The sequence below is a fragment of the Marmota flaviventris genome, chromosome 3 (assembly GCF_047511675.1).
Source record: "Marmota flaviventris isolate mMarFla1 chromosome 3, mMarFla1.hap1, whole genome shotgun sequence".
Taxonomy (NCBI): Eukaryota; Metazoa; Chordata; class Mammalia; order Rodentia; family Sciuridae; genus Marmota; species Marmota flaviventris.
The window spans coordinates 101,253,490-101,274,666 of record NC_092500.1 but is presented as its reverse complement, the minus strand read 5'-3'; the positions used below and the strand labels follow the sequence as shown (position 1 = coordinate 101,274,666).

Genomic DNA, 21,177 nt, shown 5'->3' with positions numbered 1-21,177 from the left:
AGTTAATGTTAATTCTATGCCTGAACAAGAACTGCCCACAGCAGTGATTTGTTTCTGGGCGTTAGGCACATGTTTCTTAGTAACCACTTTATTGTATCTTGTCTCTTAGGTAATAACAATTGCTAACATCTTTCCAATGCAATCTTCTCAAGTCTATTGAAGTAGGTGCGATTAGTGACCATACTTGAGAAGTGAAAAAGTGATATTTGGAGAATAGAAGGTACTTTCTCAAGGTTACGTCGGTGGAATGTGTTGGAACAGGGTTCAAACCTAGGCACTCTGACACCAGAACGCCAACACTTACACAGTACTACATTATTCAGTCATTTTGCATTTCAGTTTTCTCTTTTACTTCAAAATTAATCAACCACCTATACTTCACATGTGTGGCAAAGAGCAATTCATACCATCTTCAACAAAGGTCACCTATATGGAGGAGATGCCACCTATGCTCCATTTTACCAAATGAAAATTAAAACCCAGGGTGAGTGAAACCCTTATCATTTAGGTTGACGTTATTACCATCACCACCATAATTTACCATTTCATCTGCCAAACACTTACCATGTGCCAAGCACCCAGGCACACTCTTTGCATGCCTCATCTTATTTAATGCCTTATTCTTAGTTTTAATGTGCTGTTGAACCTTGTCTTCTGACTTTTACTATACATTTCTATGGATCACAATGACTGAAACCACCTAAAGTAGTGTCAAAGTTATTAGTGTTCAAAAGCGATTTGTAAGGAGAACTGCCCAACCCCTTCATTTTCAAATATGGGAATCGAGATTTTGGAAAGTGAAGTGCCAAAAGTCATACAAAGTCAAGCAGGTGGTGGCCTTGCTGGGCTTGGAAGAGGCTTCTGGAATTCTTTTCCAGAACTCTGGATAATAAGCTGTACAACCAATCACGTTTATTTTACCCAAGACATAGCACATAAATGAAAAGGTTTGACTCTTTTTAAATGCACTTAATAGCGAAGGGTAGTTATAGCTATTCATGACTTCTTATCCATGGTGTACTATTAGATAAATTGTGCCCTGGAAATCACCTCCTCCCCTGCCCAACACATACTTTTTAAGCATCCCTTTCAAGGCACATCCGCAATTATGCAGGTTGCAGCAGCGGCCTCTTGGGCCCTTTGTGACTGGACGACTGCAGACTAAACGGCCCTCAGACTGTCCTTGCCTTCCAATCTGGGCTCAGGACCACTGAGCTGCACCAATCAGAGATTACCCGGCCCTAAAAAGAGGGCCAATTAGGGGTTCGAGCCCGAGAACTGGGAAGGCCGCGGACAGCGATCAATCAGAGAAGAGCGGTGCATTGGCGCCCAATCAGCGGCCTTCAGGCCTCAGTAGCGGGCGGTGCCGGCGCGAGCCCCGGGGGCCGACCAATCAGCGTGCGAGCGGCGGCCAGTGCGCGCGTGGGGGTGGAGCTTGTTGGCACAGTGGAGTGGTCGGCGCTGCGAAGAGCGAGGCTGGGTGAGAGTCGGCGGCCTCAGGCACCGGCGGGGAGGGGGCTGGGGCGCGCGAGGGTCAGAGAGGGGGCGCGCGGGGGGCGGGCAGAGGCGCCGGGTGGCGCCGATCGGACTGACCCTTAGAGCTTCGGCAAGCAATGGGGTGAGGTGAGAGACAGAGTAGCGGGCTCCAGGAGGTGGTCCGCTCTGGCCGGATGGTGGAGGGAGGAGGGGATCCTGTTACCATGGCAACACATGGGTGCAAAGTGGAAGGCCCTGGCTCCTGAACCCTGTTTACCCCCGGAATGTGCGTTTACCTTAAATCTACCCCGTGCCTTCCTCACCGTGGCTCGCGGGGTCCTAGGCTGGGACCATCCTAGAAATAACCCACTTTGGCCTCCTTCTCCGCAGTCTCCCCATTCTCCACCCTCTGTCCCTCCCTCCCTCCCTCCTGCAGTCGAGTCCGCCGGCAGAGGGATTAAGCTTGCCCTGGCGTACTTGGTACAGCAGGCCTTTGCGGTGCGATCACCTGGGCTAATAGCCACAGTTGGGGTCCCTCGCGGCTGCCTCATTCTGGCGACTGGAGCCGTGGAGATTCCGCCGTCAGAGGTACCTGTTCCCCAGAGAGATGATTTTTAAAGGCACCCAACGAAGAGCCTGTGTATAAGAAGTGCTCAGAGAATGGGTCTCATTGAATGAATAAAGACCACAATGGCAGCTTTCCATTCTGGATTAGCTCCCAGCACAACTCTAATAGAAATCTGAGCAAATTAAAATGTAATTTTTACATTTTTCTAGTAACTGTATTAAAGTAATAAAACAGGTTGAACTAATTTAAATATATTTTCTATTACCTAATATATACAAAACAGTATAGCATATAATCAGTAAATTAATGGTAACATTTGAAATCTTTTTTTTTTGTACAAAATCTTCCAAATCTGTTTTAGATCTTTCAGCATGTCTCAGTTCTTTTCTTTTTTCTTTTGGTACCAGGGATTGAACTCAAGGGCACTTAAACACTGAGCCACAGCTCTTTTTTGTATTTTATTTAGCGAAAGGGCCTCCCTAATTTGCAGAGGCTGGCTTTAAACCGTGATCCACCTGCCTTGGCCTCCCAAGCAACTGGGATTACAGGTATGCACCAGAGGTGGCCAGCATATCTCAGTTCTAACCAGCCACATTTCAAGTGCTCATTGGCCCTACCATATTTATTTATTTTGGAAGGTCCTGGGGATCGAACTCAGGGTCTCACATACTGAGCTACACCCTCACTCAGTTCCTGGTGGCTACCAGATTAAACTGAGCAACGTGTATGTGTGCATTGTGACCAAAACCTCCTATCAAAGTCACTAATGTTCTTTGAAACCTTCCATTTCTCCTGTATGCAAAGTGGTACTGTGCAATAAGACAACAACAACAACAACAAAAACCTCAAAACTCCTTTAAAGAGCTTAGTTGAAGAGAAAATAGATACCCAAAGATTAAGTAGTATTTTAAGTGGGTATATTTCAGGCAATAGTAAAGGTAACTGGGAGTAAGGGCTGGGACTGTAGCTTAATGATAGAGCATGTGCTTAGCATTTGAGAGGCTCAAGGTTCAGTCCTCAGCACCAGAGAAGGAGTAAGTGGGAGAGATAACTAGGAGTATATGATTGACAAAAGAGATGGCTGATAATTATTCTTAGGAATTCAAGAGAAGGATACTTCAAGCTCATGCAGTAAAGGAAGACTTGAGCCTGATCTTGAAAAAATTGGTAAGTCTTGGACTGCTGGAAAAGATGGGGAGAGAATGGCACTGAATATAGCTTCTTTTGTTTTTAGGTTTGAAAGTTTGCAGAATCCTGAGGCTTTCCCACTGAAAAAGACTTTCCTCTTCACTGACAATTTCCCACCATGATTCATAGTCTTTTCTTGATCAACTCCTCTGGAGATATTTTCCTGGAGAAACATTGGAAAAGTGTGGTCAGTCGTTCTGTTTGCGATTACTTTTTTGAGGCACAGGAGAGAGCAACTGAGGCAGAAAATGTGCCTCCAGTTATCCCTACCCCTCACCATTATCTCTTAAGTGTTTACCGCCACAAGATCTTTTTTGTGGCCGTGATTCAGACTGAGGTCCCACCTCTGTTTGTCATTGAGTTCCTTCACCGAGTAGTGGACACATTTCAGGTTAGTGAATGTGAGAGGATTCATATATATAAGTTATAAAGTGTCTTTACAGTCCTGTTTCCATTGTATTCAGCTTCAGTTAAAAGAAGTCTGAGAAATCAAAACTCTGCTATTACTCACTTTTCTCTTATCTAATTAAGATTCTTTTTTCTAATTATTGCATTGGCTGCATTTAAAATGACAAATTGAATACTTTTGAACTTGTGTGTGGTGTGTTTAGTTCCCATCCTACATTTTGTTTACAAAGTAGAGTTTAGATTTTTTTTTTTTTATTATAGTGGACTTGATGCTAACCATTGTTACAGTGTTGCTTTGAGTTGCTTCAGAAAGTGATAAATGTGTAAACTTTTATAAAAGAAAATACAGAAAAAGCCAAGTAATGCTTATCTTAATTGTCCCTGGCAGAGGTAACTTGTGAACCCATGCTTCATTTTTGGTTTGAGGTGGTTATTTGTAGCATATGACTGCTGAGTGATAAACTCTTGTTACAAACATAAGGTTGGGTAGTCTTCTGTATCTGTAAGAATTTGTAACCCATTTTACAAGATACAGTTATCATTTTGATTTGAAGATCTTGGGGGTCCTGGAATGCAGGGTAAGGGAGGTAAGTTTACCAGGGTATGAGAGCATAATTTATAGCATGTGATTTTAGAGTATCCAGGCTTTAGATTTATACAGTGGAATCCTCTTCCTAACAAAATCACTTAACTTCTAACTGTTGTAGTTATTTGTATAATTTAGATGATAAATTAGAAGCAAAGGTCCTTTGGTTTAACTTTTGTGTCATGTGAGGTCTGGAATTAGTCTCATGAATATGGGAATTGTGGAGTTGGAGAAGAGAATGAGAATCCAGACATTATGATAAAAATTAAAAAGCAAATCAAAAAGTCCATTCATTTGCACTCATATCTATATTCTATATCTAGAGCTGTTCTTATTCCCAAGAAAATTAAAATATATTTTATAAGATTTTTTTCTCCAAATACTCTCTGATAGTACTATTTTTATAAATATTTTTTTAATATTTATGGACACAGTATCTTTATTTGTTTATTTATTTTTATGTGGTGCTGAGGATTGAACCCAGTATCTCACATGTGGGGGCAAGTGCTCTGCCACTGAGCCACAATCCAAGCCCTCTGATAGTACTGTTAATCTGGGATTCCAATTATTCAGCATACTAGCTCCTTTGCACAGTGAAAACCTAAGAATTAATAGGTTTGGGGATGTAACTCAGTAATAGAGCAACTGTGTAGTTTGTGTGAGATTCTAGATTCAGCTCCCAGCACTGCAAAACAAAAACAACAACAAACCCCTAAGAATTATAAGCCCCAGTATGTGAAAGGACTAGAAGTAATTCCAATAGTTATGATCTTAAACCTTTCTAACTGTGCCTTGCTATGATTTCCACATATGATACTTCACTCTTTCTAAGATTAACAGTCCAATTAGTGAAACTCAACAGTTGTTGCTGTTGCCATATACAATTATTATGTAACTCATTGCAAGACAGGTAGTGGGAAAGTTGTGTAATCTCTTTGAAATCACAGAGGAATTTGAGAAAGCACGGTAAAATTGCTGATTTAGAAGTCTAGAACTTCAGATCTTTTTTTTTTTTAATTTTTTATTGTTGGTTGTTCAAAACATTACATAGTTCTTGACATATCATATTTCACACTTTGATTCAAGTGGGTTATGAACTCCCATTTTTACCCCATATACAGATTGCAGAATCACATCAGTTACACATCCATTGATTTACATATTGCCATACTAGTGTCTGTTGTGTTCTGCTGCCTTTCCTATCCTCTACTATCTCCCCTCCCCTCCCCTCCCCTCCCCTCTTCTCTCTCTACCCCCTCTACTGTCATTCATTTCTCCCCCTTGTATTATTTTTCCCTTTCCCCTCACTTCCTCTTGTATGTACTTTTGTATAACCCTGAGGGTCTCCTTCCATTTCCATGCAATTTCCCTTCTCTCTCCCTTTCCCTCCCACCTCTCATCCCTGTTTAATGTTAATCTTCTTCTCCTGTTCTTCGTCCCTACTCTGTTCTTAGTTACTCTCCTTATATCAAAGAAGACATTTGGCATTTGTTTTTTAGGGATTGGCTAGCTTCACTTAGCATAATCTGCTCTAATGCCATCCATTTCCCTGCAAATTCTATGATTTTGTCATTTTTTAATGCAGAGTAATACTCCATTGTGTATAAATGCCACATTTTTTTTTTTTTTTTATCCATTCGTCTATTGAAGGGCATCTAGGTTGATTCCACAGTCTTGCTATTGTGAATTGTGCTGCTATGAACATCGATGTAGCAGTGTCCCTGTAGCATGCTCTTTTTAGGTCTTTAGGGAATAGACCGAGAAGGGGAATAGCTGGGTCAAATGGTGGCTCCATTCCCAGCTTTCCAAGAAATCTCCATACTGCTTTCCAAATTGGCTGCACCAATTTGCAGTCCCACCAGCAATGTACAAGTGTACCCTTTTCCCCACATCCTCGCCAGCACTTGTTGTTTGACTTCATAATGGCTGCCAATCTTACTGGAGTGAGATGGTATCTTAGGGTGGTTTTGATTTGCATTTCTCTGACTGCTAGAGATGGTGAGCATTTTTTCATGTACTTGTTGATTGACTGTATGTCCTCTGAGAAGTGTCTGTTCAGGTCCTTGGCCCATTTGTTGATTGGGTTGTTTGTTATCTTATTGTCTAATTTTTTGTAGAACTTCAGATCTTGTAATTTTTTTGAGGGGGGCTATTTACTGGAGATTGAACTCAGGGGCACTTAACCTCTGAGCCACATCCCAGCCCTATTTTGTATTTTATTTAGAGATGAGGTCTCACTGAGCTGCTTAGCATCTTGCCATTGCTGAGACTGGCTTTGAACTCAAGATCTTCCAGTCTCAGCCTCTTGAGCCGCTAGGATTACAGGCATGCACCACTGTGCCTGGTGAGTTTGTCATTTTTTAAGCAGTTGTTAAAAGTAAATACATATCCTGATTTCAGTGGTTATTTGTTGTTGTTGTTGTTGTTGTTTTGTTACCAGGGATTTAACCCAGGAACATTTAATTACGGAGCTACATCCCTGGCCCTTTTTCTTTTTTGAGACTGGGTCTTGCTAAGTTGCTTTGGGCCTTGCTGTGGTGCCAAGGCTGACTTTGTAGTTGTAATATTCCTGCCTCAGCCTCTGGAATAGCTGGGATTCCAGGTGTGCACAATCATACCCAGCTCAATGCCTTTTTTTTTTTGAATGTTTATCCTTTCTTGACACCATAACTTTTCTAGTACTAAAATATGATGATAGAGTTCCAGCTGTACTGCACTTTTGCTATGGTACTTTGTCATGTCAAGTCTCCTTTCCAAGTGTTCATATCACATTATTTGGTTTATAAAATCAAGTGAAGTAGTTTTTTAAAATTTAATTTAATTTTTAAAAATATAATCACTTTGGGAAGGAAATTTGTGACAGTTTTCCCCCTTAAATCTTGGGATCTGACAATGGAGATTATCTATTGTAATTTAGCCTTCATCTAGTGTAATGCATTCAATATTGGATGTCAAAGATATGGCAAGATGGTGAAACAATCTGGAAATCATATCATAGCATGAACAGTAGAGTGATCTTAGAAATTTGGTTCTGTGAAAATGAGTGAAAGTTTGTTGTTGTCTTCAGATAATGGCAGTGCTATTATGTAAGCTTGCTGTGTAAGGCAGCTAGGAAGAGGCAGATTTGAATTTAGCAAAAGAAAGAATTCTTAATAACCAGAGCTGTCCATGAATAGAACTGTGCAAAGGTGCTAGTATGATTCTTAGAAGGGGTAAATTTCCCTTTGGTGGATGAATTCAAGAAGGGTTGCATGCCTGTCTCAGAGGCCCTGTAAAAGATGAGACGACAATTTTAGAAGGATACACTAAATGACTATAGACATTTATTCCATTTCACATAGTACTTTATATGTATAAAGTACTTTCATGGACCTTATCATTTAATCATTTATTCTTAGTACTTTCAATATTCTTGTATATTCAAATGGTATTATCCTGATTATTACCACAACAGAAATCAAGACCTAACTTAGTTATTAACATGTTTATGGTTTGGATATGAGGTATCCCTCCAAAGTTCCTTTTTTAATGTAGAGATATTCAGAGGTGAAATGATTGAATTATGAGAGCTATAATCTAATAAATCTATCCTAGTTTGAATGGATTGGGTGGTAACATCAGGCAGGTAGGTTGTACCTGGAAGAAATGGGTCACTGGGGACATGTCCTGGATGGGTTCATTCCCTGGAAGGGTTCATCTTCCCTTCAAGATCCTTCCCCTTTCTCTGTGCTTCCTGGCTGCTGTGAGCTAAGCAGTACTCATCTGCTACACCCTTCCACCATGATGTTCTCCCTCACCTTGGGCCCAAATCAGTGGGGTTGGCTTTCTGTGCACTAGGACCTCTGAAACTGTGAGCCAGAATAAACTTTTCTTCCTCTAAGTTGTTCTTATCAGGTATTTTTTTTTTTCACAGTGTTGGAAAGCTGATGAACACAGAGAACAGTTTGATCTAAAAAGTGACAAGATTATAATCCAGGTCTTCCAGTGATTTTTCTAGACCCCAGACGATACAATATTTAACTTTGTTGTTGTCATTGAGACAGGATTTTTCAGTGTTTCCTGACTTGCCTCAAACTCCTGGGCTTAAGCAGTTGTTTTGCCTCAGCCTCCCAGGTAACTGGGGACTAGGGGCACATGCCACCCTTGCCCAACTAGTTTAGCCTTTTTTTTTTTTTCCCATATCCCTGATTGTATACAAAGTATATTCACACCCATTCATGTCTTCATACATGTACTTTGGATAATAATGTCCATCACATTCCACCATCATGTTTAGTCTTTTTAATAAAAGGAAAAAAGAATTCTTAGAATTCTAACATTAGGGCTGCCTAAGAGATTTTCTACTGTGCTAGCTCATCCACCTCATTCTAATTTTTTTTGTTGTTGTTTCTCAACTCTTATTCAATGCACAAATGTAAAGAAATAGCACAGTTAAGGTTAAAAAGATTTTCATGTATAATTCTGTCATAGCATAATTTTGCATAATTCAAATTCTTATTCTTAAGCACATAAAATAATCTGGATTCAATTTTGTATTCTGCATATTTTATTAAGTGGAAGAAACTAACCCAAAGAGTTAAATTGACTTCTTCTAATTTCTAGAAGCAGCTACTAATGACAATAGTACCATATGCTAGTATTACCTCTGTCCAACCAGGCTGCCTAAGAGAACTGTGGCTGTGCCCCATTCCAGCATTGTAGAAGAGTACCACAGAAACACTGTAAAACACATGTGGATAAACCAAATTCTTGCTCTTTGAAAACCTTCTTTTATTTATTTACATTTTTACAGTCTCTGGACAATAAATGTGCATGTTATATCTTCATCAGGATTATTTTGGAGTCTGTTCAGAGCCAGTGATCAAAGACAATGTGGTTGTGGTTTATGAGGTTTTGGAAGAGATGCTTGATAATGGGTTTCCCTTGGCTACTGAGTCGAACATTCTCAAAGAACTGATAAAGCCTCCCACTATCCTTCGGACAGTTGTCAACACCATAACAGGTATGGGAGTTCTGACAAAAAGTTACTATCATCCTGGGTGTAGCTTAGTCTGGTGTGTGAATTATTTTTGAATGTTTGGGAATCTTGAGTGTTCAGATACTTTAATGTTGCTCTTTATGGTCTTTGAATCTAATCTGAAATAATATTTTTGTTATATAGAAAATACCCTGATTTCAATGACAAAATGAAGTATTTTATGGGCTGGGGATATAGCTCAGTGGTAAGCACTTGCCTAGCATGTGCAAGGCTCTTGGTTCCATCCCTAGCCTCTCAAAAAAAAAAGGTCTAAAGAAAAACATGATGGTTATAGAAACTTCAGAAATATAGAAAAGCACAAGGAGGAACATGAAAATTCCTCTTAATCCCACCACCACACTTAACATACTGGGGTATATATTTCTAAATAGGTAAATGGTAAATGAAACTTTTTAAAGCAAAAATTCTTGTATATTTTTTTAAGCTTCACTTTTATCAACATTTTATGAACACACCTTGTTTCTATATCATTATTAATGATTTTGTAATTTTTTCATATTAAATAGATGCAAGTTATTTACTGAATCCCTGTTTATGATATTTCTGATATTTCTTTTAAATAATGAGGGATTAATATTCTTAAATCTTTGTGTACATCAGGGATGATTTATTTTCAATACTAGAAATGGAAGCGCTAGGTCAAGGGGTGTGTATATTTTCAGGACTTTTGTGCTGTGCCAAGTTTCCCTCTAGAAAATTAAACATGAATTTGTGTTTTCAGTAGCAATTTCTGTGGAAGCTAGTCAACCCTAGTATTATTTTTTTCCGAGACTTTGGCAATTTGATAGATGGTTTATTGGCATCTTGTTAGTTATGAACTCAGTTTTTGTTTATTTTTTTTGTTGCTAGTGAGATTAAAACCTGCTCAAGTTTCTTGATTGCTTTTCCTCTATTGAGAATTACCTTTTCATGTTCTTTGCCCAATTTTTTGTTGTTGAAATGTTTTTCTTTTCTCATACTGATTTAAAAGAATTTCTTTTATTTAGGGATATATTTCTAATATAAGGGTACTTTGTAGGAGTTCTTTATATATTTTGAATACTGCATTGCAGATATTTTCTCACAATCTGTCGCTTGTCATTTAACATTGTTCATGGTGTTTGTTTAGACACATATTGAATGTTGATTTACTGGGTGTAGTAATATGTGCCTGTAATCCCAGTGACTCAGGAGGTTGAGGCAGGGGGATCCCAAGTTTGAGACCAACCTCAGCAACCCAGCAAGGCCCTAGGCAACTTAGAGAGACTCTGTCTTAAAAAGTAAAAAGGGATGGGGATGTAGCTCAGTAATAGGGCAACCCTGGGTTCAGCTCCAGCATAACTAACTAAATAAATAAAATAAAATGTTTTGATTTAGTCAGATTAATGATTGTGCTTCATTAATGTTCTGTATTTTGGGACTTGTTTAATGAATAAACAAGGATTTCATGGAATTTGAAAACTAGTGGAAAAAATGCATTTTAAAAAGTGTAAATATAAAAAGTAGGTATGGCATTTTGAAAAAGAATTATAAGAATTTGGCCTGTTAAATATGTCAAGGTGGATTAAGTCATGCAGACCAAAATTCTTCGAGTAATAATACTAGAAGATCCAAGACAGTTTTGCAAATAAATTTTTAAAAAATAAAAGAAAGTTTGCCTCACCAAGTATGGAATATAGTATGAAGTTTTAACAACTTTAATAATATGGTAATAAGTATGGCGTTTTTTTCAATATTCTGAGTTCATTTTAAGCCTTAAAAGCTTTGTTAGTGCTTGAATCATTTATGGATATTATGAAGTTATTTAAGCCTGTATCTCACTTCAATCTGAAGAAAAGAATAAAAGCTGAAATATTTAATAAACATGCTGAATATATAGTGTATATAGTGTTTCTTTCTTTAGAGTAAAACTATCCAGGAAATGAAGTAGGAAACAATTTAAAATATTTATAGCATTTTGTTATTTCAGTAAAAAATCTTCGAATTAAAAAACTTTTTGAGGCAAAAATGTAGAATTCATCTAGAGCTCTTAATGACAGGAAAGAATCTAATTTGTGTTTTTAAGTTTTAACATTAGTATGAAACAGCCCATGTTGATGTGTACATTTTAATACTACCACTAATGTACCTAAGAACCTACATTATGCTACAATACTTTTTTTACCCATGAAAATTTTATGTCAATATGTAGATTACCAACACGTTCTGAAACCCAATACATTATTTAGGCTGCAAGCTATTGTGGAATTTGAGACACTAAATTCAAGTTACTTTCAAATCCAAAATATGATATCTGTCTCTCAGGTAACTTTTTAAAAAAACCTTTATTCTGGTCAAGGAGACAGACCAGATGGAGACAATGAGTTTTAAAAATAGACTGGGTTGCCCTATATAGAAGTTTGGAAACACTCATCTTCTGTTTGATAATGCATGAATAGTGGGAGCATAGAAACTTCTGGGGAAATGTATACTGTTAGAATCAAATTGACATTAAAGTACCTGTTTGATTCTAAAAGTATCAATATTAATTATCTAGGAAGTACCAATGTGGGTGACCAACTTCCAACTGGGCAGCTGTCAGTGGTGCCTTGGCGACGGACTGGGGTAAAATATACCAACAATGAAGCCTATTTTGATGTGATTGAAGAGATTGATGCCATTATTGACAAATCAGGTAGGTGCTTGCTCTTAAGATGTTTTGAACCATCTGAGATTTGAAATTAGGAGGCCCCTTTTATATAATACATGTTAGTATCAGAATTATTCCTTATTCAGAAACATTCATTTTAATTTTGTACCCACTCTGTCAGGCACTGTGCTGGTTAAGGAATGGACTTTTTTCTTTTCAATATCTTTTTTGGTTGTTGATGGATCTTTATTTTATTCATTTATTCATATGTGGTGGTGAGAATTGAACCCAGTGCCTCACACCTGCTAGACAAGTTCTCTACCACTGAGCCACAGTGGATTTTATTTTGATGTGGATTAATTGTTTCGTAGGTGTTATCCTCTTCAATAATAATAAAAAAAGAAGTAACAAACTAATATTTTATTGATTAGATTTCCTTTATAAAAGTATTTAATTCCCATTTGTGATGGTGGAACTAAAATTGTAATTACTGATTCAGGAAGCCTTCCTGTCTACCTATTCTAAATTAGATAAATATAACTAAAAGTTCTAAAGCTTAGAGGTCTACAGAAAGTTCTCTTCACATTAGTGAACTTATCCATTCAACACATGTTTATTGAAAACTTGTATTATAGCACAGTGCTGTATAGTGGGTGTTTGGTGGTCATTTCTGAAGACATAGTCTGTGTCTGGAAGGCTTAATTAAAGTCTAGTGAGAGAAAGTAAAAAAGGTGGAGCATGAATGGGACCATACCCATCCAGAAAAGTATGTAGAGAAGATAGTTTTTGCTTCAGCAGCAAAATAAATAGAAGTTGTTAAGATTTGCATTCATTTTGGAGCAACCACTCCAACAGTGTCTCCCAAAATATTATTGGAAAATAAAGTAGTTCAGTATGACTGGATTGAGAAGCATAAAAAAGAAATGATGAGGCCTTAAAACTAAGGCAATGTGGCATACACACACATACACACACACACACACACACACAATGGAATATTACTCAGCAATAAAAGAGAATAAAATCATAGCATTTGCATGTAAATGGATGGAGTTAGAGAAGATAATGCTAAGTGAAGTTAACCAATCCAAAAAACCAAATGCCAAATGTTTTCTCTGACATAAGGAGACTGATGCACAGTCGGGTAGGGAGGGGGAGCATGGGAGGGATAGACGAACTCTAGATAGAGCAGAGGGGTTGGAGGGGAAGGGAGGGGGCATGGGGTTAGAAATGATGGTGGAATGAGATGGTCATTATTATCCAAAGTACATGTATGAAGATATAAATTGCTGTGAATATACTTTGTATACAATATGAAAAAATGTGCTCTATATGTGTAATAAGAATTGTAATACATTCCGCTATCCTATATAAACAAAAAAATTAATTAAAAAAAAACTAAGGCCAAAGCAACTTTTTGTATTAGTTTAAATGGGAGATAACCCAAATATTCAGCAATAGAAAGGATAAATAAACTTTAATATGGCCATACAGCAGAACACTGTGTGGTAGAGAAAAACAATGAACCACTGATACACCCAGCAATATAAGTAAATCCTAACAACATTGAACAGAAAAGTCAGGTGCATAAGATTGTATAAATAATGTGGTTACATTTATGTGAAATTTGAAAATAAGCACAATCGAAGGTAATAGAAGTCAGAATTTGGGGGATGTCTTTAACTGGAATGGATAAGAGGGAGCATACCAGGTTGCTGAAAAGGCTCTACATTTTGATGTGCATGGTACTTGCAGAGATGTAACGATATTTACTGAACTGTATGGTTTTTGTATTTTACTATAGAATATCAGTGAAAACTTAAAAAAAAAAAATGATGGCCAGATCATGAAGAACCTTGTATGCCATTTTAAGGAAGATAGTTGAGAGCATTTGGAGAGTTTTAAGTTGGGGAATAATTTCATCAGGCTTGTTGTGGAATAATGAGTTGAAGTGGGGTAAGACTGTAAGCATTGAAAGCAGGAAGTTGTTGCTGAAGTTCACACACAAAATATCACTGTCTATAATGGTAGTCAGGATGGAGAGGAATGAATAAATTTGAGAGCTGTTAAGTCTTAGAAAAGAGAAGAATTGGTAATTGGATATGGGGACTAAGGAGGTAGAAATAGTCAAAGATGCATCTGTGTTTCTAACTTATGCAGTAGGATAGGTGGTATCATCATAGCAATGTGGAAAACAAGAGGAGTGGTCCAGGGAGCAAGATGATAAATTCTCTTTGAAGCACCACAGTGACATTCCAGTGGAATGTCCATTAGAAGTGAGGCTGAACTTAAAAACAGTAGGAAATAGTTGGTTGTAAATGAAAATGGAAATCTTGGGAAGTAGGTAACACTACTAAGGAGAGAGTATATAGTAAAAGAAGTTCAGAACTGTGGAAAAGCTTAGATATTTAAGGGCATGTAAAGAAATCTACAGAAGACACTGAAGAAGAAGAGCTGGGAATAAAAGGAGAAAACTAGGAGAAGTTAGGACAGAAAAGCATTTTGAAAAGGAAGAAGTGATCAACAATGGCAAATGCTGCAGAGATCCTGTAGGATAGAGACCATGGGTGTCTTATTTAGCAGCAAAGCTCATTGGTGACCTTTGGGAGAGCAGTTTCTAATAGGAAATTTTCTGAACCATTGGTTAAGATAATGATGCTCTGTGTGATTGTGATACTAGATTGAAAACTCCTTTAGGCTAATAACTATCTCATTAATCTTTTCATCCCCATCATAGTGTCTCAGTCTTGATATGTAGTTGATACATGTTTGGAAGGATGGGTGAATGGGTTGGATAAATGAATTGGACAGCTGGACAGAAGGAAAGAAGAAGGGAAGAAAGGAGGCAGGGAAGGCAAAGAAGAGAGAGGAGCAAGAGGGAGGAAGTAAGTTAGCTGGGAAGGACAGAGAGGTGTTCAGTAAATCTTTACACTCTATTTGTCTGTTCTGTCTCAGGTTCCACAGTTACTGCTGAGATCCAGGGTGTGGTTGATGCCTGTGTAAAACTCACTGGAATGCCAGACCTTACACTTTCCTTTATGGTAAATCCTGGACTAGAGTTCCTGTTCTTGGGGTGGGAAATTAAAAGTTTCTATAAAACCAGAGTGGTAAGAACAGAATAGAACTAGAAATGATTAGGGCAGCCACAAAGCTTATATCAGCCTTGAATTTTCTATAAGTAATTAGAGAGTTTGTGTGTGTGTGTGTGTGTGTCTGTCTTTTAGTAAAAATAGCAACTGAATTACTTTCCTGAAAGAAAAGTAGGTGTTTAATTCCTACTTGCTTTTCCTTGCCTGGTAACTGTAGAACCCCCGGCTGTTGGATGACGTCAGCTTCCATCCTTGTGTTCGTTTCAAGCGCTGGGAGTCAGAGCGTATTCTATCCTTCATCCCACCTGATGGAAACTTCCGTCTGCTGTCTTATCATGTCAGTGCACAGAAGTAAGCGGCTCCTCCCACTGAGAGTGGAATCTGTGTCTGTCTGTGTATGTGGAGATAGTATCTGTAGTGATTAAGAACTTGGGCTCTAAAGTTACCTGGGATCAAGTTCCAGCTCCTATAGTTACTAAGTGTGCCTTCTCAGGTTAGTTGTTTCCCTGCTGTGTGTTTTCTTATTTGAAAATAATAAAAGTACCTTTTTATCAGGATTGAGTGAGTCTAAATAGTGCTTAATGTGGAGGACGTGCTCATCAAATTTATCACTATCATTTTTGTTATGTGTCTAAACAAGAACATTTTTTTTCTCAAATTAAAATCTGAGCAAGCCTATATTCAATCCACTTGACTGCCAAAAAAGATTAAATTGTGCTATGAAAAAGCATAAAATTTAATGATTTTTTTGATCTTGAATGTTCACTTCAGTTTGAAGCCTACAGGCTTTTGGATACAAGCAGTATTGCATGGCAGAAGGTGTGCAGACCCAAGAGCCAAGAGACCCCAGAGCCACCAACACCTTCAGGTGTGATTTGAAGTCAGTTGTTTAGGGAAACATCTGAATGCTTAAGGTCAAAGGCTTTGGAATCTGACTGCCTGGATTTAACCAGCACCTTCAGTGCTTATAGTATATGACCTTTACAAGTTACTTAATTTCAGTTAAGTTCAAGGACACCAGTATTCATCTCTAAAATCAGTAACTACTTCACACTTATGAAGTAGCACATAGTGGCAGTAATATTTAATTGTTATTAGGAGGATGAAATAAGGTAAGGATTAAATGAATGGTAAGCATTGAGAATAGTGACTGGTACACAGGAAGTACTCAGTGACAGGAACCATTATTACTATAGGATTATTCTGTGACTTCTCTGGGTCAACTTCCTGTCCTGTCAAATCATTATAGCCTACTCTACCTCTGAGTGTTTTTTTGAGGATCAGATGAGGTAAAATAAAAAATCCTCAAGAAATTATGAAAGGCCTCTCTCTCCAGTACAAATAATAGTCACAGGTCACTAATTAAAACAGAAATATAGGGACTTCATTATTGTTCAATATTTTTCTCATGGTAGGCTTAATGTGCACTTTGATTTTATTTATGTTATTCAGGAATTCATCAGAAGACAGTTTACTAGACAACACCTTAGCTTTTCAAAAATAAAAAAATAATGATTGTTTTTTTTTCTATATTTTTAAAAATAAGGAATATAAGTGAGGGAGGAAAAGGCTGCCAAAGGGGCAAAAAAAAAAAAACATAATGTAAAATGAAAAATAATGCCATTTTCCAGTACATGAATAATATGAGCTCTTTATTTCTCTTTTCCAGTCTCGTTGCAATTCCAGTGTATGTCAAACATAATATCAGTTTCCGGGACAGTAGTTCACTTGGACGCTTTGAAATAACAGTGGGACCCAAGCAGACTATGGGGAAGACTATAGAAGGAGTGATTGTCATCAGTCAGATGCCCAAAGGAGTGCTGAATATGAGCCTCACTCCATCCCAAGGGACACACACATTTGACCCAGTGACAAAGGTAGGGGAAAACAGGGCGTTTTGAATTGTTGATGTTAAGTAGAAGTAAACTTCAAGAGCTCTCCATGCAGACGTTATGCCTTGTTTGGAAGATGAGATTAACCAAAGGGATCTTGTTTTCTTTTTTGAGTTTACTTATGGTGACAAATAGGATTCTCTATTGAAAAAACACTCCAGAGGCAACTTGTGATATTGTGAACCGATGCCCTGAGGTTAGAGTCTAACCATCTCAAATGTGGGGTTCTACTATACTTAATTACTTTATTGTAAAGATCACTTCTCTTTTTAAATTTTCTTTGAAGATGTTGTCTTGGGATGTAGGAAAGATAAATCCTCAAAAGCTACCAAGTTTGAAGGGGACCATGAGTCTTCAGGCTGGAGCTTCCAAACCAGATGAAAACCCCACAATCAACCTGCAGTTTAAAATCCAGCAGCTGGCCATTTCTGGTAAGTGACCCAAAGCTCAGGCAGCTTTGAAACAAACATAAGTTGCTTTCTTCTAAAAAGTACACACAGCAAAAAGCCTTCCCAAGGCTCCCTATTTATATAAGATCTGGTTTTGTTACCTGGTTTATAATCTTTAGGTACATCTTTTCCAGTACATTTCTGGAGGGAGTTTACAATCCTTACTTTGAAGTTGGCCTAACTGACCTTAATAAAAGTGTTTAAGTCACAAATGTTAAGAAATAATAATTTGAGGTTCCTAAGATTTTCATTATATGAATACTTCTGCATTCTTAGCTGGTAATGGAAAAGAATAATTTCCTCTCCTTTTTCCCAATTTCGAAAGACTCATATTTGCTTTTAGTGTCACTTTGGAACCATTAGACCTATCCAGGCCAGTCCAGTCTGTACCGACCATAGGAAGATAGTAATAAGTAGTTATCATCTATTGGGTATTTATTATGTGCTAGGTGCTCTTGTAAGCTCTTTTCATATATGTCCTTAGAACAACCCTATGAGATGGAAAGAAAATGACTTTAGTGTTATATGTATATTCCTGTTTTTCTTTACTAAAAGACCTTATTTAATTTAAATGGTTAGAATTCAGTTAAGCTATAAGCTGTTTCACCTTAAAACACTTAATAAATTACAAGCTGTATATAATATATTTTTATTACAGTGGGAATACTTACAAAGCAGTCACTGATGAGTTCATTATTTTTCATTATTCATTAGTTATCATTTGTTCATTTGCTCAGTCCAATAACTTGAACAAAAAGTACAGTGATCTTTTTTGCTCTAGCCGTCATTGCAGTCTGCAACTTTCTATCTTTCCGACATGAGGAGGTCTTCTTATAGAATAATTTTTTTGATGAAGCTTTTTTTTTTTTTTTTACTGTCAGTGTATGTACTGTGTCTGAAGAGTCCATCAGCTTCACAGAAGTGATTCATTGTCACTGCAGTCTCCATCCTGCTAATCTCTTTGAACTAAAATTCATGCAAACAATTGTGCTACCTGCATCTTTTGAATACTCATATCTTATTTTCTCTCCTCCTTCCCTTCCTCCTTTCCAGGACTCAAAGTGAATCGTCTGGATATGTATGGAGAAAAGTACAAACCCTTTAAAGGCATAAAATACATGACAAAAGCTGGAAAGTTCCAAGTTCGAACCTGAAGGGAAAGTTTTGTAGTTGGAACACTCATGAACACTTTTTCATTTCTTACTTGTCTAAAAGTAAAAAATATCAGCCTGTCTCTTAGGTAAGTCCCTCCAGGGCCCATCTGCTCCCTTTTTCCTTAGCCTTCAGCGCCATGGAACTAATCAAGGGAGAAAAGAGTCACCAGGGAGAACGGCATGGAACTGAAACACAGTTCTCAAGAAGAGATGTGTAATGGAGGGTAGCAGTACTTGACATCTTATTTAACTATTCTTAACATAATTACCACAGAAAAAGACCAGCATTTGTTGCTTGCTTGGCTTTAATTATCTAAAGCCACTGAAAGACTTTATAGATTTTTTCTTTAAAGTAGAAAGATTAGAAAGAAGGGAAATTAGAAGAAAAATGAATCTTAGTTGAAGAAAGCCAATTATAGATCTCCGATCTTGCTTAACAGTGTGCAAGGCCCTGGGTTCAAGCCCCAGCACCACACACAACATGAAAAATGATCTGATCCAAGCCTGGGGATGTATCTTAGTGGTAGAATGCTTGCCTAGCATGCACGAGGCCCTGGGTTTGATCCCCAACACTGCAAAAATTTTAAACAAAGAAAAAAGGTCTGATCTTTGAGAAGAAAGAGGAAATGGTACTAAAGAAGAGTTTTGAGGAGATATATTAAAGTGAAAGATTGGCAAGGAAAGTGATCAACCTTTACATTAAGGAGGGTTGTAAAGAAAAGAGTTGATTTCTTTCTGATCCCTCTGATATATAATATTGTTTATACTTCTAAAAATGAACTGGAAACTTCTTAAATTCAAGTCCACTATTGACACAGAAAACCCAGTAGAATCAGAATTTTCCTTGAAGACCGATGATATTGAGCTAGCTTTCATATTCTTTTGCTTGCCTTTAGCATTTGGTCTGTGAGAAGGTGACCCACTTTCTTCCCAAAATAATTCTGCTCTTTTACAGAATTCACTGCCTTTCTGGTTACCTGATCCTTCCACAGGATTTTCTAAATAGCAGGAGTTTCAGTGCAGCCAGATTTTATGAGTCAGAGTATTGGAGTAGCAATGGCAGCTCATTTCCCATTAAGGTGGATCACAGCTATAACTGAATGATCCCATGTCTACATTTATCTGTGCTAGACTGGTACTGGATCCTGAGCCTTCCTCTATGAAACTTTTCCATAGGTAGAACTTGGTAAAAATAATGCCTAGCATTGAGGACATGATAGATCCTTGAAGCTGCTTGGTAAAGTTGTCATTTCTTCAGTCTTTTGTTTTGTACTCTATAATATATTTATTAACAATAGATAGGCAAAAATTTCCCTTAAATCTTTGAATAAAATTAATGTTGTAGGAAGCTGGACCATTTGGTCATATGTAACCAACCCAGTTTAAGAAACAACTTAAGAAGTATTTAAGGTTTTCCAAGTGGGTAATTTTTATTCTATTTTCATGTGTCCATTACTTATTCAAATATCTAAGTAAAAGACAGGTTTTGTTTTTGTTTTTGTTTTTGCTATCTTCAAAGTATAGGGTAGAGAACAAAAGTGTGCTCTGCATTGTGCATGGAGAAAAAGGAAACCTGCGCTCTCCAACTGTAGTTCTCTAAAGTCCTGTTTCCAAATACTTGTGCAACTTTTTTTTTTTTCTTTTTGCTAGTTTTATCTTGCTGCTTCCAGGACTTATTGTGCTGCAGAGTAATGTTGCTTTGTGGTTTTTCTCTGGGATAAACTGCTACATACAACCAGATGTGCTTCATACTCCATCACTCCACACTGCAGCCTGTACACACCCACCATGGTAGAGGAAACTTTTCTGCCTGTGAATCCCAGGAATGTTCAGAATCACCTCTTCTGAGGGCTCTGAAAGGTTCCTAAGTCACAGGAATCAACTAATCTTGGTCCCTGAAGATTTTGCAGCTGTTTTATGTCTTCTAGGGCAGCTCATCTTATTGCAAGGGACATAACTAAGAAGAATTAAAATCTAGACTATGGGACCTGTGGGCCTAAGCATGTGAAATAACCATCACACATGGGTGTAGCAGACCACTGGAGTACAATCAAGCATCACTGCCAGCTTCCCACAATGTGTCAGGTGGCATGAATAGTTCAGGGTGCCTTAGTTGAGCTGTTCAGTTTGTGTGGTTAACATGTGCAGAAGTAGCTTCTCTGTTTAAATCTTAATAAAGTTGAATTTTACCAGTCCTCTGTGGCTGAAGTGTTTTGTTATTAGGACTAATAATAATGCTATGCCATGCATTTGTCAGTAGAAGCAATAAGCAATTTATCTTTTCAGGAGGATCTTGCTAATTTTTGTTCTCTTTAGCCAGATGTTATAAAACCATATTTGATTCTCTGGTCACTGCTGGGAAATAGGGGATGTTAGTGTTAATGTCACTTTTAAGTTATGACAACTAAGGTCCCTATCAATCAAACTATTTTCCCCCAGGGTATAAGAGACAAAATCATTAAAGCTACTGGTGTTTATTCTAGTGCTTTCCCTATCCCTTTCTTTCTTTTTCTTTTTTCTTTTTGGTACCGGGGATTTAACTCGGGGGCACTCAACCACTGGACCACATCCCTAGTCTTTTTTTATATTTTATTAGAAATAGGTCTCACTGAGTTGTTTAGCGCCTTACCATTGCTGAGACTGCCTTTGAACTCACAATCCTCCTGTCTCAGCCTCCTAAGCCACTGGGATTACAGGCAGTGCGCTACTGTGTCCAGCTCT

At 37.8% G+C, this 21,177-nt stretch overlaps 1 protein-coding gene across 4 annotated transcripts; it reads left to right on the top strand.

Annotated features, from left to right (window-relative positions):
* The first annotated feature begins 1,426 nt into the window (after positions 1-1,426).
* Positions 1,427-20,651, top strand: Ap3m2 (adaptor related protein complex 3 subunit mu 2). Of its 4 annotated transcripts, XR_011707114.1 has the most exons (10): positions 1,427-1,480; positions 3,279-3,623; positions 9,057-9,228; positions 11,780-11,917; positions 14,828-14,913; positions 15,179-15,312; positions 16,631-16,838; positions 17,140-17,284; positions 18,356-18,542; positions 20,107-20,651. XR_011707114.1 is itself a non-coding variant. In XM_071610174.1 (9 exons), the coding sequence occupies exons 2-9, from the start codon at positions 3,351-3,353 to the stop codon at positions 18,454-18,456; spliced, it is 1,257 nt and encodes a 418-aa protein (XP_071466275.1). In that variant the 5' UTR covers positions 1,427-1,480; positions 3,279-3,350; the 3' UTR covers positions 18,457-20,651. The 4 variants fall into 4 exon arrangements, 3 of the variants coding, with proteins under 3 accessions (XP_071466275.1, XP_071466276.1, XP_071466277.1); XM_071610174.1 differs by having other exon boundaries at positions 18,356-20,651; XM_071610175.1 differs by lacking the exon at positions 1,427-1,480 and adding an exon at positions 1,999-2,064 and having other exon boundaries at positions 18,356-20,651.
* The last annotated feature ends 526 nt before the right edge of the window (positions 20,652-21,177 follow it).